The sequence below is a fragment of the Nannobrachium achirus genome, assembly GCF_963921795.1.
Source record: "Nannobrachium achirus genome assembly, chromosome: 10".
NCBI classification, from domain to species: domain Eukaryota; kingdom Metazoa; phylum Chordata; class Actinopteri; order Myctophiformes; family Myctophidae; genus Nannobrachium; species Nannobrachium achirus.
The window spans coordinates 30166158-30185616 of NC_137819.1; the positions used below are offsets into that span (position 1 = coordinate 30166158).

Below are 19459 nucleotides of genomic sequence, written 5' to 3' on the forward strand. Positions count from 1 at the left end.
GTCTGCTCTTTTTCCCCTCTACACCAAGGCTCTTTGCTAAAAATAGCCGATCTACAAGCTCACAATGAGCTTGTAGATCTGCTATTTTTGGCTAAAGTTCTCAGAATATGGATACTAGGGTTCAAGTGGTTAATATAAAAAATGTTTCTATCACTCAAAGATTTGGAGGACCTCCTGTAGTAACTCGGAGGACCCCCTAGGGGTCCCGGACCCCCTGTTGAAGACCCACGCAGTAGATTTCAAGATGGGAAATGATAAAAGTACGGGAGAATTTAGTTTGTAAACATAATATCCCAGTACTGTGGAGGCTGAGTCGTGGTCGTCGTCTCCTCCTCAATCACCTCAGGGCTTCCAGTGGTCAGTGATGTGACTCTACTCACTCTAGTGATCTGAGCCGAGATCGCTGCTTCTGAAAGGAATAACCGCCGAACATAGAAGCATCGTGAAAAAAGAAAAGAAACATTCAACAGTAAAAGGTTTTCCAAGCCCAAGCCCTTAGATTGATTGACTCAAGCACTTGAAGAATAGCATTAGTTTTCCAACCCCTTGGGATTGATGCACTTAATTTCCCTGTACAGTATGTCTTCTGAGATTATGTCTCTCATATAAAGTACAGCAACGGCAAAAGTACTACAGTTAATTCACATCTAGTTCAGTTTAGCATGAGTGAAAAGAGAAACACTGCAACAATAACTGTAAAAAAAGAAGAAAAAATACCAATGGCTTAGACTACAGTTATTATAAAATAACAATGTGATCTGAGATTCTGTGTGCATAACTGACAAATCATTGAAGTTGTAGTTGTTGTAGTTATTATTATCATTATTACATATTTTTGTATTTTTTAGCATTTTCTAACCCTACCCATTTTAAAGTAGTAGTAGGCTGATCTTGGAACTTACCAGGGTGGCAGAAGAGCTGGGGTTTTTCCCACTTTCCCCCAGGGAGGCATCTCACCAGGGGGTTGTGTCTTTGTTGGAAGCCCTTTGCACAGTAGTAACGGATGACTGTGTTGGTCTCATACCTGTGGCGAACCTTCCCGAAAATGGATGCGTTTTGCACTTTGGGTGGTGGACCACACGAAGCTGTTGGTAAAACGTTGTCATGTGAATGGAATGCCAAAGACATTAGAGGTGTTATCAGGGGCGTCACACGAAATTCTGGGCCCTGGGTACAAGGATTCACTGCGGGCCCCCCATGAATGTTAACTATTGAAAAACAGCAGATATACAAGCTCACAGCGCGGCACTCGGTGCCGCGCTGCGAGCTTGTAGATCTGCTATTTTTGAAAAATCGTGAAAATGTGTGCCAAGAAACCTATGTTTCCATGTCAGTGATGCTCAAACTTTTTCATGTGAAGGACCCCCCCATCTCAAAATATTTAGTTCCAGTTACCCCCCAGAAGCAACATTTTTGTTACAAATGTTCACTAAAAAAATACATATATTCAAAGATTTGCGCACATTTTCACGACTTTTCAAAAATAGCAGATCTACAAGCTCGCAGCGCGGCACTCGGTGCCGCGCTGTGAGCTTGTATATCTGCTATTTTTCAATAGCTAAAGTTACTAGGGCCCCTCCACCTTGGGCCCTAGTAACTCAGTCCTACTTTCCTACCCCTTGTGACGCCCCTGGGTGTTATAGACAACATTCAGACGCTAGATGTCGCACTGCACCTCCCCGTCCACATCAGACATCACTACATCTCTGATGCAAACAGCTTTATTTCTGTTAGTCATGCCGTTTCGTCATGCTGTCTCTTTAGAGCAGGGGGCTTCAACAGGGGGTCCGGGACCCCTAGGGGGTCCTCAGCGTTACTACAGCGGGGCCTCCAAATCTTTGTGTGATAGAAACCTTTTTTCCTCCTTTTTATTATATTAACCTCTTGATCCCTAGTGTCCATATTTCTGAGAACCTTAGCCAAAAATAGCAGAGCTACAAGCCCACAACGCTTGTGCTATGAGGCGTTGTGAGCTTGAGGATCGGCTATTTTCTGCAAAATGATTGGTACAGCAGTTCGCGAGTTTGTCTCCGGACACAGACACCCACACAGTCACCCACATCCTCACCCACATCCTCACCCCCCCACACACACACACACACACACACACACACACACACACACACACACACACACACACACACACACACTCACACACACACACTCACACACACACACACACACACACACACACACACACACACACACACACACACACACACACACACACACCATTTTTGGAGCGTGGCTGTGTGGGTCTGTCTGTCTGTGTGTGTGTGTGTGTGTCTGTCTGTCTGTGTGTATGTAGCCTGAACTTCCTAAACTTCGGCACGCCACTAGTCCCACAGTTTTGCCACCACACACTCGCGCCATATGTCAAATCGACCGGCTTACTCGGGAATCGTGGGCTATTACTTTTCTAAGAGAAAGGTTCTATAGTTTAATTGATATTAATTTATTAGTGAATTAATTTTCCCCATTGACTTATAATGGGAATCGCAAAAACTCACATTCAATTATTTGTCTCTCGCAAACCATAGGGGCTAGAGTTTCAAGACTTGGAGAGGAGGTTCATAATGATTTCAAGGATTAAATAAAAAATAATTGTGTCATTTGGCCGCATGGTGGCGCCATAACACCCCACTTTACGTTTTGGCCTGTAACTCTTGAACCGTAGGTCGGAAAATTAAAAATATTTTTTCCCTGGATTCCTTGGGCCATGACGCATCTCCCCATATAGGCCACGCCCATTTGCGCCATGATAGATTTTCCGCCATCTTGAATTTTCTCCAAAACACACTTTTTGCTCCTTTTCCTACATATTTTCTTCAAATGTCACAAAAATCGGTACACATGATCCACACACACACACACACACACACACACACACACACACACACACACACACACACACACACACACACACACACACACACACACACACACAGCTCCACTTCACACGGGTGTGATTTTATATAGTCTTTGGTATGACTCGGCAGTTTTACTCACTGGTGCCTTTCTTGCATGTGTAGGACAGGTGGTAGTTGCATGGTACGTCACTCCACCTCCCTTCATCATGCCATACCATTACCACACAGTCTTCACCAGACAGGAAGTAGCTGTCTGGCTGTCCTTTATACCAGTTCTCATAGAGCTGCACACAGAAGGAGGGAAAACACATAGACCTTAAAATTCCAGCAAATGTGATTTACATACAAGAGAATAATAAAGAACGGCAAATGGAGGATTAGAACGAGGTTGTGGTATGTAATTATCTTGTACTCTGAATTTCATAATAATATGGCAAATGAGGACACATCATTATTACACAACTAGAGGCTCAGTGGATGATATCTGACTCACCATCTGGTTGTCATCAGACCAGCGGAAATCCCCTTCAATGGTCCTATCATTTAGTCCAGTCCACTGGTATTCTTTGTAATTACCTGGTGTGGTACAGGAGATGACAAACAGTCCTCAATCCATGATCTTAATAGTCTCTCAAGCCCAATCATTTGTATCTCAAGACAATCATTCCATTCCATTCTGTAACTGAATATGTTAATCGGATTCACATACAGTAGGAGGATCAGACCTCATTGGAAACAGATACATATTTTGAAAAACTATCAACTATAATTAAGCTTAAAAAGCGTTAATTTAGCCATTTGTAACTCTGAGAGTGTACAAAGGGTCCATTTGGTTACATTCGAACACTCCGACTTCAACGAACATGGATGATTTTACTGTCTAGCAGTGATTTGTGTCCAGTAAACCCATGGAATATCATAAAATGGGGTTGGCTGTTACAGCTTAGTAGTGGGTGAAGAGGTCGATACTATAGGTATTTGCCCCTGCCGGTTCAACTTTCTTGGAACCTTGGTTCGTTCTTGCGAACCAGCTTGCGTTTCCAACAGACTGAACCAGATTGAACCAGAGGAACCAAGGATAGTTTTGGTTCCCGTTCCGAACCAACTTTTACGGGTTCAGAACCAACTTGGTTCTCGTGGAAAAGCTCACCTCTGGTTCATCCCATAGGCGGGAGAAAGAACCCGAACCGGTTCTTTGCCAGTCGAAAAGCACCCTGTGTGTGTAGCACTAATGAACCACCAGTAGTCTTCAACCACCTACTGTTGATGAAGTTCTGTTCCTCGGGGGTCATGATGGACACCAGGTGCGCGCCCACCATGCGACAGTGCTGCTCTGCCACCTCCCAGCTCAGACGCTGGCTGGAGTGACGGTAGCAGAAACCATGGAACTTCTCCCAGCCAGGCTCACACTGCTCCAGGTCTGGAAGAGCCACAAAGGAAAAACAAATCTGTTTGTGTTTTTTTACTTTAGCAGATCTTTTTCAGCTCCGCCGTTCTGGTTGGGATTATATTTTTACCCCGTCCGTCCGTCCGTCCGTCCGTCCGTCCGTCCGTCCGTCCGTCCGTCCGTCCGTCCGTCCATTTATGAGCAGCTATTCTCGGTTGCTTTGCACGCACAGTCACACACTATACCAGTTTGCCAAAGAAGTACCTCTGCCAGAATGTTTTTAAACTACAAAGATGCAATTCTGGGAAATTGCAAGTGTGGTGTTGCACCGACACTGACCATTTATATCCTGTCTGATTGGACATTATATTTTCCAAGATATCTGGCCTTAAGGCCCATTCCCACTGGGCCAGATAACAGATAAAAACATCTTTTTCTCCAGATATTTTTCCATTCAAAGTGAATGGTAGATACAGATAAAAAAGATATTTGCCACAGATAAAAGTATCTGTGGCAAATATCTGTGGTAGATATTTTTTTTATCTGTATCTACCATCCACTTTGAATGGAAAAATATCTGGAGAAAAAGATTTTTTATCTGTTATCTGGCCCAGTGGGAATGGGCCTTTAGGCCTATACAACCCGGATAACTTAAGTCAAAAGGTTAACAAAAACAAATTCACTTTAGCTGGCATAAAAGTTCTTGTTGCCTATAGCAACCAGCCAACCACACTAATAAGCCTCGTGGTAAGGCAGCTTCTTGAAACATGGAGCAGATCTGCACTCTGCACTTTTCTAGTTATTTCCATTTCATTCAGATCAGTCAGTGGAGACGAGAACGAAGGGGAAGCCATCAAACACAGATCCAGAGTCAGCCTGGAACTCGGGCAGTTTTGTTCAGTGCACTGAGCCACGAGGGTGCCCTGACATTTCAGTCTTTACTCAGATGTTCCAGGAATCCTTATATGAGCTATCTCTGAAATTAGTAAGAGTACATTTTAAACATCTTTAAAGCAGGGGTTCCCAAACTTTTTTGTCTCAGGGCACCCCATGAATATTTTTTTTTAATCCGAGGCACCCCTACATTATAATTTTCACTCCCAGCACCTTATATTTATAGCATATTGTCGTTGTCGGGTGGAAACCTTGTATGTCCAAAACCGTTCGTTTTGTATTTATCATCTATAAAATGTACTAAACTAGTGAAAACAGCAGATCTACAAGCACACTGTGCTTGTAGATCGGCTGTTTTCACTAGTTTTGTGCGACAGTCTTGTATGATGAAGCAGGGCTTTGCTTTACCAAAAGACGTACAAATTTGTAACTTGGAGATACGAGGTTTCTGCCCGACAGTGACGATATTTTAGTGATTATGTTGCGAGGAAAACGTTGAGATAATAGACATTTTGGTTAGAACTGACTGAAAATAACTTTGTACTTTTTTTCTACTACTATTTTTTCAAGTGTCCAAATAAATTCCAAATATTATCAAATTATCTCGCGGCACTCCTGGACTGCCGTCGCGGCACCCCAGTGCAGTGCATGTCATCTGAATCTCAGATAACTGCTTTGTTACAATGTGCTTTGTGGGGTCGATTGTGGGAATAAATAAATAAATAAAATAAAATAAAGAACCGAACTTTACCTATCTCACAGAGGTCACCTCCATAGCTTGGCAAGCAGAGGCATTTGGGGCGGCCACTCTGTTCAGTACAAGTGCCTCCATTGGTGCAGGGGTCTTCCAGACAAACATCTGAAACAGAACAAAAGGGCTAGAACAACTTTGTATATCATATTGTTTAAGGCTTGTGAGAAGGGCCTTGTGAGAGTGTACATTTCAAGTGCAAGGAAGTCAAAGAGGAAAAGAAAGGAAGCAAGAGTTGGTCTCAGGGTTAGTGCTATCAGGAGCGTCGCACCAAATTCTGGGCCCTGGGTACAAGGATTCACTGCGGGCCCCCCATGAAATGTTCTTCATAGGGGGAAGGGGTTTAACCCATTTAGACTGGGAACACAGTATTATGCGTTATTTTGTGCTTTAACTATTGAAAAATAGCAGATCTACAAGCTCACAGCGAGCTTGTAGATCTGCCATCTTTGAAAAATCATGAAAATCTGTCTTTGAATATTTCAAATCCTTCTGAGTTTTTTTGAAAAACGTATGTTTCTGTGTCAGTGCGTGGTGCTCAAACATTTTCATGTGAAGGACCCCCAAAATTATATGTATTTGGCCACGGACCCCCATCTCAAAATATTTAGTTAGAGCGTGGATTCTTCTGCTTCTTATAAGGGTGATTATTATCAATCTGTTGTAACATGTAATTACCAATAAGAGCCACCAGGGGGTGCAGTGTTTAAGCAGAGCAAGCTGCAGTAGAAAATACTTTGTGATGAGGTTTAAAAGACAACCAACTACAAGGACTGTCTCTGATATGGCTTCTTCTTTTCTTGACTACTGTCTCTATACCCACTTTCCTTTGGAGTAAAACTACATAACGAGCATTGGAGACATGAGTTTGAGTATGCTATAACTGTATGTTGCTGTTCCTTTGGTTGTATTTAAAATAAATAAACTCCCAAACTGAAAATTATATAGAAAGTTAAAAACATAAATTAAGGTGTTCTATATGAGACACACCAATCGGTTTCATGCCTATGATAAATGTCCAGCCATTTATGAAGATGTTTATGAAGGTAGGAACCGTGGGCTTGTTCTCCAGCACTGTACCTTTTTGAGAGCTTATTCTCCAGGCCCTAAACATAGTGTGGATCTCTTATCATTAAGATATGTTTTGTTCCAAAGTGGTAGAAAGAAAGAAAGAAAGAAAGAAAGAAAGAAAGAAAGAAAGAAAGAAAGAGTCACCCCAAGAATAATAAAAAGAAAAAATAGACCTTGATGTTTTGGAAAATGTACAAAGCGTAGGCCTAACTCTAAGCATGTTGCAGGAGCCTGCTGGTTATGGAACCTATTGATTGTAAAAAGGACTGTGTAACCTTCATTGCAAGAAAAACACCAAAACTGTTGTTACAAAGGTTTCGTGCAACAATGATATGTTTTTAGGAAGTGCATCCAATGTGATGATAATGATGAAGGGGTTTGTATGACTGGCATTGACTGTGGTGGCATATCTTTGGTTAGAGATTATTTGAATTTGTCAGTTTTGATACAAAAAAGCATCAACATGATTAAGAGGAACAAAACGAAAAAGGTTTGCAATGATTTGAAGTTGTGTAAGTAAGTATTTGTGGGGGTGATTTGAAGGATATGCACATTTTCTTTGGTTCACAATTCATTTTCATTTGTCATTTCCATGTCAGAGAAAATCACATTTAAATCAACAGCTTCTCAGAATCTCAACAACTTATCAAAGGCTAACGAGTCATCCAGATTTGCAGTTTAATGCTTGGGTCTCTCCATATTATAGCAGTAAGCTTATTCTCCAATTATTTAATCCTCCAATTAAATGCTGCTGACACAGCTCTATCAACACCTATATTCTTACCCATGTACAGTAAGGAAGTACAGTAGGTAACACTAAGGACACAAATCAACTTTTAGCCTATAGCATTCATGGAGCTGAAGGAAAAGAACACATTTTTCAGTAACAATGCAATGAGCCAGTCCCATTTTTAACAAATATTTTGGATAATTAATTTGATTCAATTACTGGTCATGACTCAGATGTGAAACAGTAGCGTCCTATTAGTTTAAATAAATATGGAATGGGTGTACTTAACCATTAAAACATAGTATTACTAGTCACCAGGCCTGTCAAACATTAGATTCAACATCGTTTGTGCTTACAAACATGGTATTCTGTGCTACAATATCATTACAAGTCCATCTAAAATTATAATAAGAATCTTAAACGATCTTTTAGCTACAATAGCGCAACTTGTAGCTAAACAACTTGAACTCTATAGGGCCCTATTTTGATTGTCTTAAGTACCGGGTCCCAAGTTTAAGTCATAAGACCTGGTACTTAAGACAATCAAAATAGGGCCCTGTTTAACAACATCATCTATATAAAACATTATTGCAGTTGCTTTGATCAGTGCTGTTACAATCAACATTTCTGTTGTCACATTCAACATTTAGTACTGTTACAGTCAAGTGAAAGTTCAAGTCCCTTATCCAGTTAATTCCAGATCAACGCAGAAAGAAACTTTCAACAGCTTTTGACAGTTTAGGCAGAAGATGTTGACGTGCAGTCAAACACTATGGCTGTACTTGTACAGTGGAGGGAGAGGGTGCAATTAATAAATCCATTGATCATCGTCAATGTACTATGGAAATGTCAGCCCAGCAGCACTTTAACCTGGACATCACTCTCACAGAGGAAACTCATCACTGAAACATTCATTCATTCAGATTTCCCAGACAATACAGTACTTCACAGAAGTCATTCTTTAGGTGAGGGAAGGGGGGGGGGGAGACATCATGCACAACCAGACTGTTGAAAGTTGTCAAATGGGAGACATCCCAGATGTGAGTATCTTGAAGGGTAGTCACAATTAGAAGGGTAGGAGTATTTTTAAGAGGAAGTGGGAACAGTCAGAAGTAGTCTTATTTAGACGGGAGTGAGAGATGGAAGTCATTTGAAAGGGTTGTGGTTTACAGAAAAAGGAGCAAGGCAGGTTGGGGGAGGCCAGGGATTTAGTGAATCATTGTATTGAGAAGCAAGGGGAGGACAGTTAGGCTAATTAGGGTGAATTTGAGGTTACCTGAAAGTGTCCCTGCGCTGCCCACGGCAGCTCTCTCATTGGGCAAAATAAGCAGGGTGGGCGGCTGGGTCAAACTAAAATCAGGATCCACCCGACCTTGATTCACTGGTGGCATAGTAAGGGCTGACCGTGGATCAGCTGCCTCATGGAAGCCTGGCGGCTTTGAAGTGGTTGGGCTCCAAGTGTGTGACGACGTGGACTGTGTGGAGAACGTCGTAGTGGCAGCAGTGGGCTGTCCTGTCCTGGAGACGTCCAACTCTGATGTGGAACCGGGAGCAACTGCTGAGGAATTGGAGGGGACTTTGGTGTAGTCCAGATCATCTAGAGACTCTTGGGGTGCGTCAGTGGTGTGCAGAAGCTCCCACTGGGACGTTTGGGGCTTCACAGCCAGCACGGTTATCTCTTCTCCTAGAGTTGGTTCACCGGTGGCTAGTTCATGCCCACTTCCCTCCTCGTGGTCAGTGGTTGTCGGGTCAGCATCTAATCTGTAGGGCGATGTTTGATATTTTGCAGTGAGCTGGGAGGTGTTGGACAGCTCTGAGGCTTTAGTGGTGGATAGACCCACTTCAGAGACGAGGTGTTCTTCAGTGTCCCCAAATTCTAGGGTGGAGCTACCTTCCCGTCGAGAAACTGAGGTCGCCCGAGAATGTGATGCTGTGGAGTTCACATCTTGGCCCAGTTCATCTGAATGGTCCATGCTAGACGCGGTGCTAGGATCTGCATGTCCAGTCTGAGACTCTGTAGGAATGGCGGTGGCCTCGAAAGAGGCTGACAGGCGAGGGATGAAGTTGGAAGTGAAGGATTGTGGCGTTGCAGTGCCTGTCACAATATCCATCTCAGAGTCTGAAAAACAAAATGAGACATTATGAGACCTCAGTAAATATGTGTGTTTCTATCAGAATTATAACATTTCACCAGTCTAAGCCTGTCCCCGACTAAGAATTTATATAGTCGAATCTGATTGGCCAAATGTTGACTATAGTTGACTGGCAGCCAATCTCTCAGTCATGTACATTTTCTTTTATAAATGTTATGCAATAGATAGAGGATTATTCCATCAGTGCTGTAGGGGGTGCTTAATGTCAAATTTAACTTACCGGTATACTTGCTTGGTTTCTCCCAATAAATCATATCCTATTTTTGGCAAACTACGGTATTAGTTCATTAACGTAACCAATTAGGCCAATCTCTCAGTCGAATCATGCAAAATCATGATTCGACTGAGGGACTGGCAGTCGAATCGGACTCCCTTTTATCGATTAGTCGACTATTCGACTAATCGAGGTCTGGCCTACGTACACTAGTCATACCTTGTAAATCATCTGCAGAGCCTTCCGTAGGGAGCCACATGGAGGTTAGTTCACTGTGGGAAGAGAAGGTGGTTTGGGCTGTTTGGTTAAGATCTTCTACTCCTGGGGACAAAGTTGAGAAAAATGTCTGTTCCGGGTGAATTGTGGGGTCAAGGGTCATAGAGGTGCTTTCGGTGGTATTCACTTGATTCTGGCTGCTGTAATTGGCTTCGGATCTGTCTAAATCTAAGCTGGTCTCAGGCATTGGCTGGAAGTGCTTGGAACCATCAGATAGCTGGGACTCGTGTTCAGCGAGGTTCATGTCTGGCATTGGCTGAAAATGCCTGTGAGGCTCATATGATGGTTCAGGAAAATCTGGGTTTTCTCCTTCAAACTGTGGACGGCTGACATTTCTGTCATGGAGGGAAGTGGTCTCGTTGTTGTCACGGGGCAGTAATGATGTGGGAAATGGGGGATAACGGGCAGCGGTAGTGTTGCTAGCATTAAATGCTGTAGGATGTTGGAAATTGTCATCCATTTCTGTGGGATGTGAAGTTTCATCAAAGGGCTGGAGAAGATCCAAAGAGGACGTGGGGTTGTTTACAGTTTCTGCGGTGCCGTTTAGAGTTTCTGTGGCGATGGACACAGCTGTAGGACCTGTTCCAACCAGGTCTTCCCCGATAGAAGGCCCAGGGGAAATGGGAAGGGATTCTAGCACACTCTGAGCCTCCCGTTCGACTTGCTCAGACTGTTGGCTCAAGCGAAGTTCTTGCGCCGGTTCCATGAGAATGACCACGTCCTGTCCGATGTCCTCAGGTTCTGTGGCCATGTAGTCCATTGGAGACTCAGTATGAGGACTTCCATTCTCTGTAGGGATTGATAATATTGATGAGGCATTGTTAATATTATTTACGGTATGACACGTACTTATTACAAAAACAAATTGATAGCAGAAGAATAGAACCAATGATAGTATGTAAACTTCATTCCCTGGCTGGCAAAATTAGGTTCAAGATTTGTCCCCTCAAACATTTCTTAAGTAGGACGGAACAATAATGTATAACAAATGCCATCCTTTGCAAAAAAAACATACATAAACATTTCCTTTCTACATTTTTGTAACATCAAACAACCCAAAATGCATAAAACGTACACAGACCTCTGAAACAATATACATCATGAAGGCTGGAAGGTTCTGGGAAGCCAGTTTGATTGTTGAAGTGATACACGGTTTTCACTCCGGCCTGGTGGCCTCCGCACTTCTCCCTGGGGGTGACGATGGGGTAACGCACGCTGCCGTCAGAAAGCCAGCCAGGGCTACAGCGGTCCAGTCCCTCGCTCCACGACAGGTACAGCTGCCCCGTGGTGGCCAGCACTGCCCCCGCAGCCTTGCAGTAGAGCTGCGCCTCGTCGAATGACAGCTGCTGTGGGTTGGGGTCATGGAACACCTCCCCTGTGAACACAACAAGTGGTGGAAAAAGTACTCACATTTTGTACTTAAAAGCTCACAACGGCTTGCTGGGCGAGCATCTGTGAGCTTGTAGATCGGCTATAAAGTCTATATTGTCTAAAGTTTATATTTCTCTGTATGCAAAGTATTAGCAGTGCAGTGTAGAATAGTCACTAAAGTGGAAGGCAGACGGTTCTCGATTGCAAAGATTTAATCTCCATAAAGTTGTGGGTTCTAATGCGGAGGTTGTCGGTCCGAATCTTTTGACATTACAGAGAGTTATGTTTCTCCATCACAAGGGTGTGTGACCGAGAGTTATACTTCTCCAGTACAACCGTGTGACCGAGAGTTATACTTCTCCAGTAAAACGTTGTGTGACAACGTATAAAAAATCTATTCTAAACTTTGAAATCAAAATCGTGGAATTATTTTTTTTTGCCCACCCCTAATCTCAATATAGGCTTTGTTTATTTATTTATTTTTTATTACAGTGGTGTACTGTAAAGCAGTGGTTTTCAACCATTTTCATATGAAGGTCCATTATTTATTTGGCATTTGAGTTTGAGCCACAGACCACCATTTGATGAGACGTATAGCCTCTCGGACCCAAAACTTTTGTTGTCTTTGGATAATATCTTTTCCATGTTGTTCTTTTTTTTTTTTTTTTTTTTGATTTTTTGGGGGGCTTTTATACCTTTATTGATAGGACACTAGACTGACAGGGCATGGGGGAGATGGGGAGTGACATGAGGCAAAGGTCATCCGGATAGGGAATCGAAACGGCGATGCCCCCCAGGCATCCAGGCAATGCCTATAGTAGAGGACCTAGGAGGGGTCCACGCGCACCCCCCTTACATAAACTTCTAGTGTGGTTTTTATGTATCCTTAGGACCTCTAAAATAAGGATTTTGATGATCCCAAGAAAAAAAAATGTCCCAGTGTTTTTTTCACTGTTTTATTACCCCTATGACACCTCCGGGATTGTTGACTGGAACCCCGGCGCGACTGTCTTTCGGAGTCTGTAGCTCGCTCAAATTTAGACCCACTCCAAAGATAACGATAATATCATTTGATTCTAGACAACCTCAGGTTTCCAACGGGACCAATTTTGTCATGCTGCCATGTCGGGAAGGGGGCTAAATAGCTAAAGATTTAAATTAGACAACATTTCGGTGAGGGAAAAAAACACCATCACCATTTTCCAAATGGTCCCTTGAGCTGTCACATCAATATTTCTGAATGGAAATGTGTCACATGGATACCTACAAGCCTCCCCTGTACAGACATACCCAATTTATGTCAATTTCATGCAGTTTGGGGCAAGGATCATGCAGTTTTGTGCATGCAGTACAAATATGTAATTTCCGCCTATTATACAAATGAGACCACTTTACTGTATATATAACTGTATGAGACCACTGTATTGTATCTATAGCTGTATGAGATCACCGGACCTGGATCATAATAGAGCCCAAAGGGTTGGATTGGGGATAAGTCCCTGCGACATACAGGTCAGGGGGTGTACTTGTACATCAACCTGCCTCATGCTACAGAAACAGGAGATAGGCTCCTGCTCTAATGGGCCTCAATGGCTCGGCAAGGCTTACTTACTTAAAAGTATAATATTTGCCTAAAAGTACAAAGTACAGAAAATTGGAACTGCTCCAGTAAAGTAGTACAGTTTCTTTACACCACTGGAACACAAATTGTTACAAACATACTGAAATAGATATCCCGGCATTAAAAAGCGAATAGGAGAACACTGAGCATTGTGAGTAATTCCAACAAGCTGGAGCTTGTTTGAAAAAAAAAAAAAAAAAAAGCACGGGATACTTCTCGTTTTATCGATATTTTTTTACTGGAGTATTTTATTCAAATGCTTCTTCTTATGACTGAAGATGATAACGCAACATCTGACTTGACAGTAACTGCACTGACTATGTGGTAGCAGAAATGTATATGACTGTCACTATACAGAATGTGCTATTGTGTATTTGTCAATCTTATTCTTTGTTTAAGTTAAGTTACTTTCCACATTGGTAATCTATACATTTCTGCCATCACAACTATAGACAAATATTTAGATATTTTGTGGGGGAAACACTTTTTTGCCCTATGCAGGATTCATTACAGTACCTTCTACCTTCCTATATGATTCTTTTCGTGTCTGGCTGCCTTTCGCAGCCCATCCCTTATGGGATTATTCAGACACAATTTAAAGAACAGTTGTTTCCAATGCCAACAAGCTGGCATACAAAATAACAAAACAAAATAAAGTAATACTGCATACTGTATACTTCTGATCAAAAGTACATAGATAGTTTAGTAGTCCGATATTCTGAACGAGAGTGGAGGGCAAGAGCAAGAGAGAGAGAGAGAAGCACAAAGAGATTGAATGATAAGATGGCCAATCACAGTGCCACTATGTGTAAGTTCAGTTGCATGTCTTCTTCTATTCCAGACTTTATGTATACAATTTGAGATTGCAAATGTATGGTTATCAAATAAATATTTAACTTAATCACTATCCAGGGACATACCTACATGTACTTTGTCAAAGAGTGTTTTTCTTAAATCATGATAGAAAGGGCAGTACAATAGAAAGTGGGTTTCATCCTCCACTTCATCAAGTTCATAATATCTAAAGTTCTTTGGTCTAATTCTGTTCCTTAGATAGATCATACGCAGCATATTTTTCCACATTCATACACAGTTTTAAACTGACAGTATGTACTTAATTTAGGTTTGGCATTTATTTCTTCCAACCATTTAGCTCTAATATTTTTATCATGGCCAGGTCCTTGAACATCCCCACATTCACCCTCTGCCTGCGGATGTACAGATGCTCAAATATGGAATAGACCTATTGTGCACACCTACACTTTTGCTAAAATGCCAGAATCCCCAAACTCCAGAGGAGTAATCCAAGACCCCAGTAATAATGGTGGTATAAGAGCAGCAACAACACTAGTATATCGTCGTTGTCGGGTGGAAATCTCGTATCTCCAAATGTGTACGTTCTTTCGCAAATCATACAAGGCCGTCGCACAAAAGTAGTGAAAACAGCAGATCTACAAGCACACAACGCCTCGCGGGTTTAAATCATTTTTAAAATGATAAATTCATAACGAACGGTTTTGGACATACAAGATTTTCACCCGACAACGACGAAAACTGTCGCTGGAGTAGTGGGAACGCCACCGTCGCCCTCTGCAATGTTGTGGCCCTCGGCTTGGTACCGTAGACATAATTCGGCCCTTGGGGAAAACTAATTGGGGAACCCTGCCATAGCTATTCAAGCTCTTACCATGGATTTGCTCCACATAACAGTATACATCATACAGGTCATCTGGATCCAGTGCGCCATAGTTCCTCACTCCTGGTTGCCCTTCCATGTCTCCATAGCAACCTTCACGAGGCACTTGTATTGGGTATCTGTGAATGTGGTGCAAGAATGCAAACAGTCAACACCTAGCAATTTAAATGAACACGGTTATATAGGCCTAGAATTATTGAATGCGTTAACCAGTGAAAAATAGCAGATATACAAGCTCACAGCGCGGCACCAAGTGCCGCGCTGCGAGCTTGTAGATCTGCTATTTTTGAAAAAAAGTCGTGAAAATGTGTGCAAATCTTTGAATATATGTATTTTCAAAGCAAACGTTTGTAACTAAAATTTTGCTTCTGGGTGGTCCCTGGAACTAAATATTTTGAGATGGGGGTCTGTGGCCAAATACATATCATTTTGGGGGTCCTTCAAATGAAAAGGTTTGAGAACCACTGACATAGTAGTCTCTCAAGAACAGACTAACTGAGCTCCATTTAAGTGAAAAGGACCTTTTCTTTGACGATGGCTGGCCAGATTGCTGACATAGAAACATAGGGTTTTTCAAAAAATCTTAGAAGGATTCAAAAGACTCGGGTCAAAATTTGAATTTTCACGATTTTTCAAAAATAGCAGATCTACAAGCTCGCAGCGCTGTGAGCTTGTATATCTGCTATTTTTCAATAGTTAAAGCATAAAATAATGATACACAATATAGTGTACCCGTTCTGAATGGGTTAAATGAACACGGTTATATTTAACATTTGGACACATGTTTTTGCCTTGAAAGTGTCAATACAAAATACTGAGTTGTGTGTTTTAGGTGTAGGCTGAGGCAGTGGTGCAGTAGGTCATTGATATGAGCCATGTAAACACAGATTGCCAAGATGTTATGTCAGTTAGCTGAAATCTGCCTATAATGACAGATGTTGAATTCGATCTACTGTTTCTACTATTTCCCATCTCTTTTTGTACAATCCTACTAGATGTGAGAAATTGCTGTGCGTCTGTGAGTCCGTCTCTTAGTTCACGTATCTCGAGAACTGTCTGACCGTCCGACTTCGCAAATCTGCAATTTTTGCAGACTGTTCAAGTTTCAAGGTTGTACTTTATTGTTACATCTTGTGTACAGGTGTACATAAGAGTTTTGTTTTGGCTTTCTTCAGAATGTTCGCCTATATTTGGGGCATGCCGATATATGGGCAAAGGGCATAGACTGTTGACATCACAGATCTCCATATATGGGCATACAATGAACAAGGACAGATATCTCCATATATGGGCATAAAAGGGACACAGGCAGACACAGACTGCATTACGGGGTGGGGCATGCATTCCCCAGCCTGGGTGCCAGCCCGACTCATCATCCCCAGTATGAGCAACGGCAGGCTATGCTTTCCCAACTTCCAATGTTCCCAACAAGCATCGTTCCCGAGTAGGGGTGTAGTAATGCATAAATGCCTTAAGAAAGTATTTCTTATTTATTTTAAATCCCTATAGTTTGGAGAATAACAGCTTGAACCATATATACTACTGTGTACCAGGGACATGCACACATAGACACTAGGGGGTGCTAGAGCACCTGCCCTTTTGCCTGCCTGGATCAATGTGCCCTTTTTATAAAGTTCGTTTTTTGTACAGTGTTTGTTTGTTTTGTTGTTTTGTACAGTGTTCAGTATGTGGCCCATGCTGACATTGGTCAATTCTGGATTAAAAGCTTCTAATATGCCCCAAAATGCTCTGCAATCTTGCCACACAAGTATAGGCTATCTGTGATCAAGGCAGCATGTATCTATTCTGCATCTAGCTTGAGGCAAGACCCAATTATTAACTAAAATCTTTGCTTCTGGGAAACAAAATATTTTGAGATGGGGGTCTGCAGCCAAATATACATCATTTTGGGGGTCCTTGACATGACAAAGTTTGAGAACCACTGATTGAGGCAACATTTAGCTTGTCAGGGTGCTTGTGTTGGAGCGCCTCAGTGCGGCTGCAGAGTTCATCTATAACCTCTCTTCCAGAAGAGAGAGAGCTGGAGAGACAAAACAAACTGCTGAATGAAATAAATTACAAATTTTAATAAAAAAAATAAAAAAAATAAATGACTCTGATTTGAATGTCCCTTTCAACTCGAAGGGACTATTTGGCATTATTTCAGCAAGTGATAAATACACACACAGCTGTGTGTGAGTCTTTCTTAGATACATTTCTTGCTTTTCATTTTATTTATGTTGTGAAGAAAGTCTCAGCACAGCTGTGTGTGTATTTACCACTTGCAGAAGTAATGCCATATAGTATTTTTTTTCTTCCAAAAGTTAAAATTCATATTTCATTTCATTCATCAGTTCGTTTTGTCTCTGGATACCCAGAACAAATAATGTTTTTTGATAATCGACTTTGATCTCATAAATGATTAATCGATTATTCAATTAATTGATTCATGCATATTATTAGATATAGATATGTCACAGCAGGGCATGTATGCATATCAATAAACCATTGTCTGAACATGTTAATGTAGGTGTAAGCACCGTCTGTGTGACGTCATTCAAATTGTGTCCCCCCCAAACATTGAATCACCAATGCAACACCGACCATCCTTAGGCAGTCGACGGTTCCACGTGCCGCACAAGGTGCCCTTTTTTTCACTTGAGCACCCCCTCCTCAAAATGTCTGTGCACGCCCCTGCTGTGTACCGTATATCAAAGCAGATCTATAAACTTAGATTATAAGATTGTAGATTTGCTATTTTCATGTTCGTCTATTTTTGTTTTTCTATCATCAACATGCCCAGAATCAGTGGTTAAAAGCCTATAGTGTAATACCTGACAGACTGATCTGCAAGCCAGCCAGCATCACACTGCTCGTAACCATCATAATATGCTGCCAGCAGTTGGTCAGGAGTGGCCATGTGAGCGCCAATGCCCTCGCAAGCATCCTGGGCCTGACTGAAGGAAAAGCCATACCGCCCCACAGCAGCCCTATAGTGGAAGACCACCCCTATAGACACACACACACACACACACACACACACACACACACACACACACACACACACACACACACACACACACACACACACACACACACACACAATGAATTCCGTCTTGCCATTTATATTATATATTGTGGTGTCAAGTGAGGCATGACCAAAAACAAAGTGAAGTTGTGCAAAGGTTAACAAAAATCAGGTTCACTTTGCTAATTCTCGAACCTAGAACAATAGTGTGTTGCCTACGGCAACCACACTAACTAAAATACCAAGAGCAACACACAGAGGGAAATAAATAAATAGAAATAATCCAATGAGTGGGGAAAATATATATCATTTAGATAAAGGGTCTTCAACAGGGGGTCCGGGACCCCTAGAGGGACCTCAGAGTTACTACAGAGTGTTCTACAGGTGGTCCTACAGGGTTTCCTTTTTTATATTTATTTATATTTACCACTTGAATCCTAGCGTCTATATTCTGAGAAGCCAAAAATAGCCGATCTACAAGCTCACAACACCGAGGCGCTGTGAGTTTGTAGATCGGCTATTTTCGGCAAAGAGGTTTGGTGTAGAGGGACAAAAGAGCAGACTAGGTACAGAGTGAAGTCAAGTTTATTAAGTATTGACGGTTCAAGTGGTTGAATATCTGAAAACACAAATTGACATGAATCCAAAATACACTGATGATTGTGCTGTCAAACAGTGAAACTACGGTATATGGAATCTATGAACATCCCTGCTTCATCTCTCTCTCAACTAAGGGGTCCTTGGCCTGAAAACGTTGAAGACCCCTGATTTAGATACCTTTGACATTGAGTTGTACCAGGTCACTGGCGTCCTCCAGGCCTTGCTGCACCTCACAGCGGTAGTGGCCCGAGTCGCTGGCGCGCAGCTCCCCCAGCCACAGCGACACGTCCTCGGCCGAGTCGGTGTAGTTGAGCAAGGCGGCCCGCTCTCGGTACGCCTCGCTGACCTTCACCCTGTGGCCTCGGACCACCAGGATCTCCGTCTCCACCCCGTTGGCCACCACGCTCCACTTGGTCCGGGGCACGATGGGAGGATAGACAGAGGGAGACGTGGGGGACAGGGACACCAGGCAGGGGATTGTGACGGAGCTCCCCAGCGGGGCAGACAGGACACCTGCGTGGGGGACGCTCACCTGGAGCTGCCGGACATCTGTAGTGGACAAGAGTGAAGAAACCTTTGCTGGCAATTTCCATAAAAGTCCTTAGAAACTGTGCAAACCGTTGTTTTATTTATTTATTTTATTTTTTTCTTATCTGTTTGTGTTTATTTAGTTGGTTGTAACAATCTACTTTCTTTACCCTATTTTTTTTTTTTATTGTGGTTTTGGGCGAAAATGCAATCCGTTTATCTGTTTATCTGTACTGTATATTTGATGTACGGTATGTACAAAAGAAGCT

General features: G+C 42.3%; 1 protein-coding gene across 1 annotated transcript in view; it reads right to left on the bottom strand.

Moving 5' to 3' along the window:
* LOC308292950 (brevican core protein-like) overlaps positions 1–19459 on the bottom strand; it is a gene marked incomplete at both ends in the record, with an annotated part of 45719 nt that overhangs the window by 18756 nt on the left and 7504 nt on the right. The window contains 12 exons of the mRNA XM_080735375.1: positions 301–409; positions 903–1085; positions 3010–3154; positions 3364–3446; positions 4132–4290; positions 5903–6010; positions 8980–9822; positions 10554–11135; positions 11428–11721; positions 15026–15153; positions 17869–18043; positions 18840–19211. Of these exons, the coding sequence (XP_080591501.1) occupies positions 301–409; positions 903–1085; positions 3010–3154; positions 3364–3446; positions 4132–4290; positions 5903–6010; positions 8980–9822; positions 10554–11135; positions 11428–11721; positions 15026–15153; positions 17869–18043; positions 18840–19211 (3181 nt within the window). The remainder of the gene's footprint in view (positions 1–300; positions 410–902; positions 1086–3009; positions 3155–3363; positions 3447–4131; positions 4291–5902; positions 6011–8979; positions 9823–10553; positions 11136–11427; positions 11722–15025; positions 15154–17868; positions 18044–18839; positions 19212–19459) is intronic.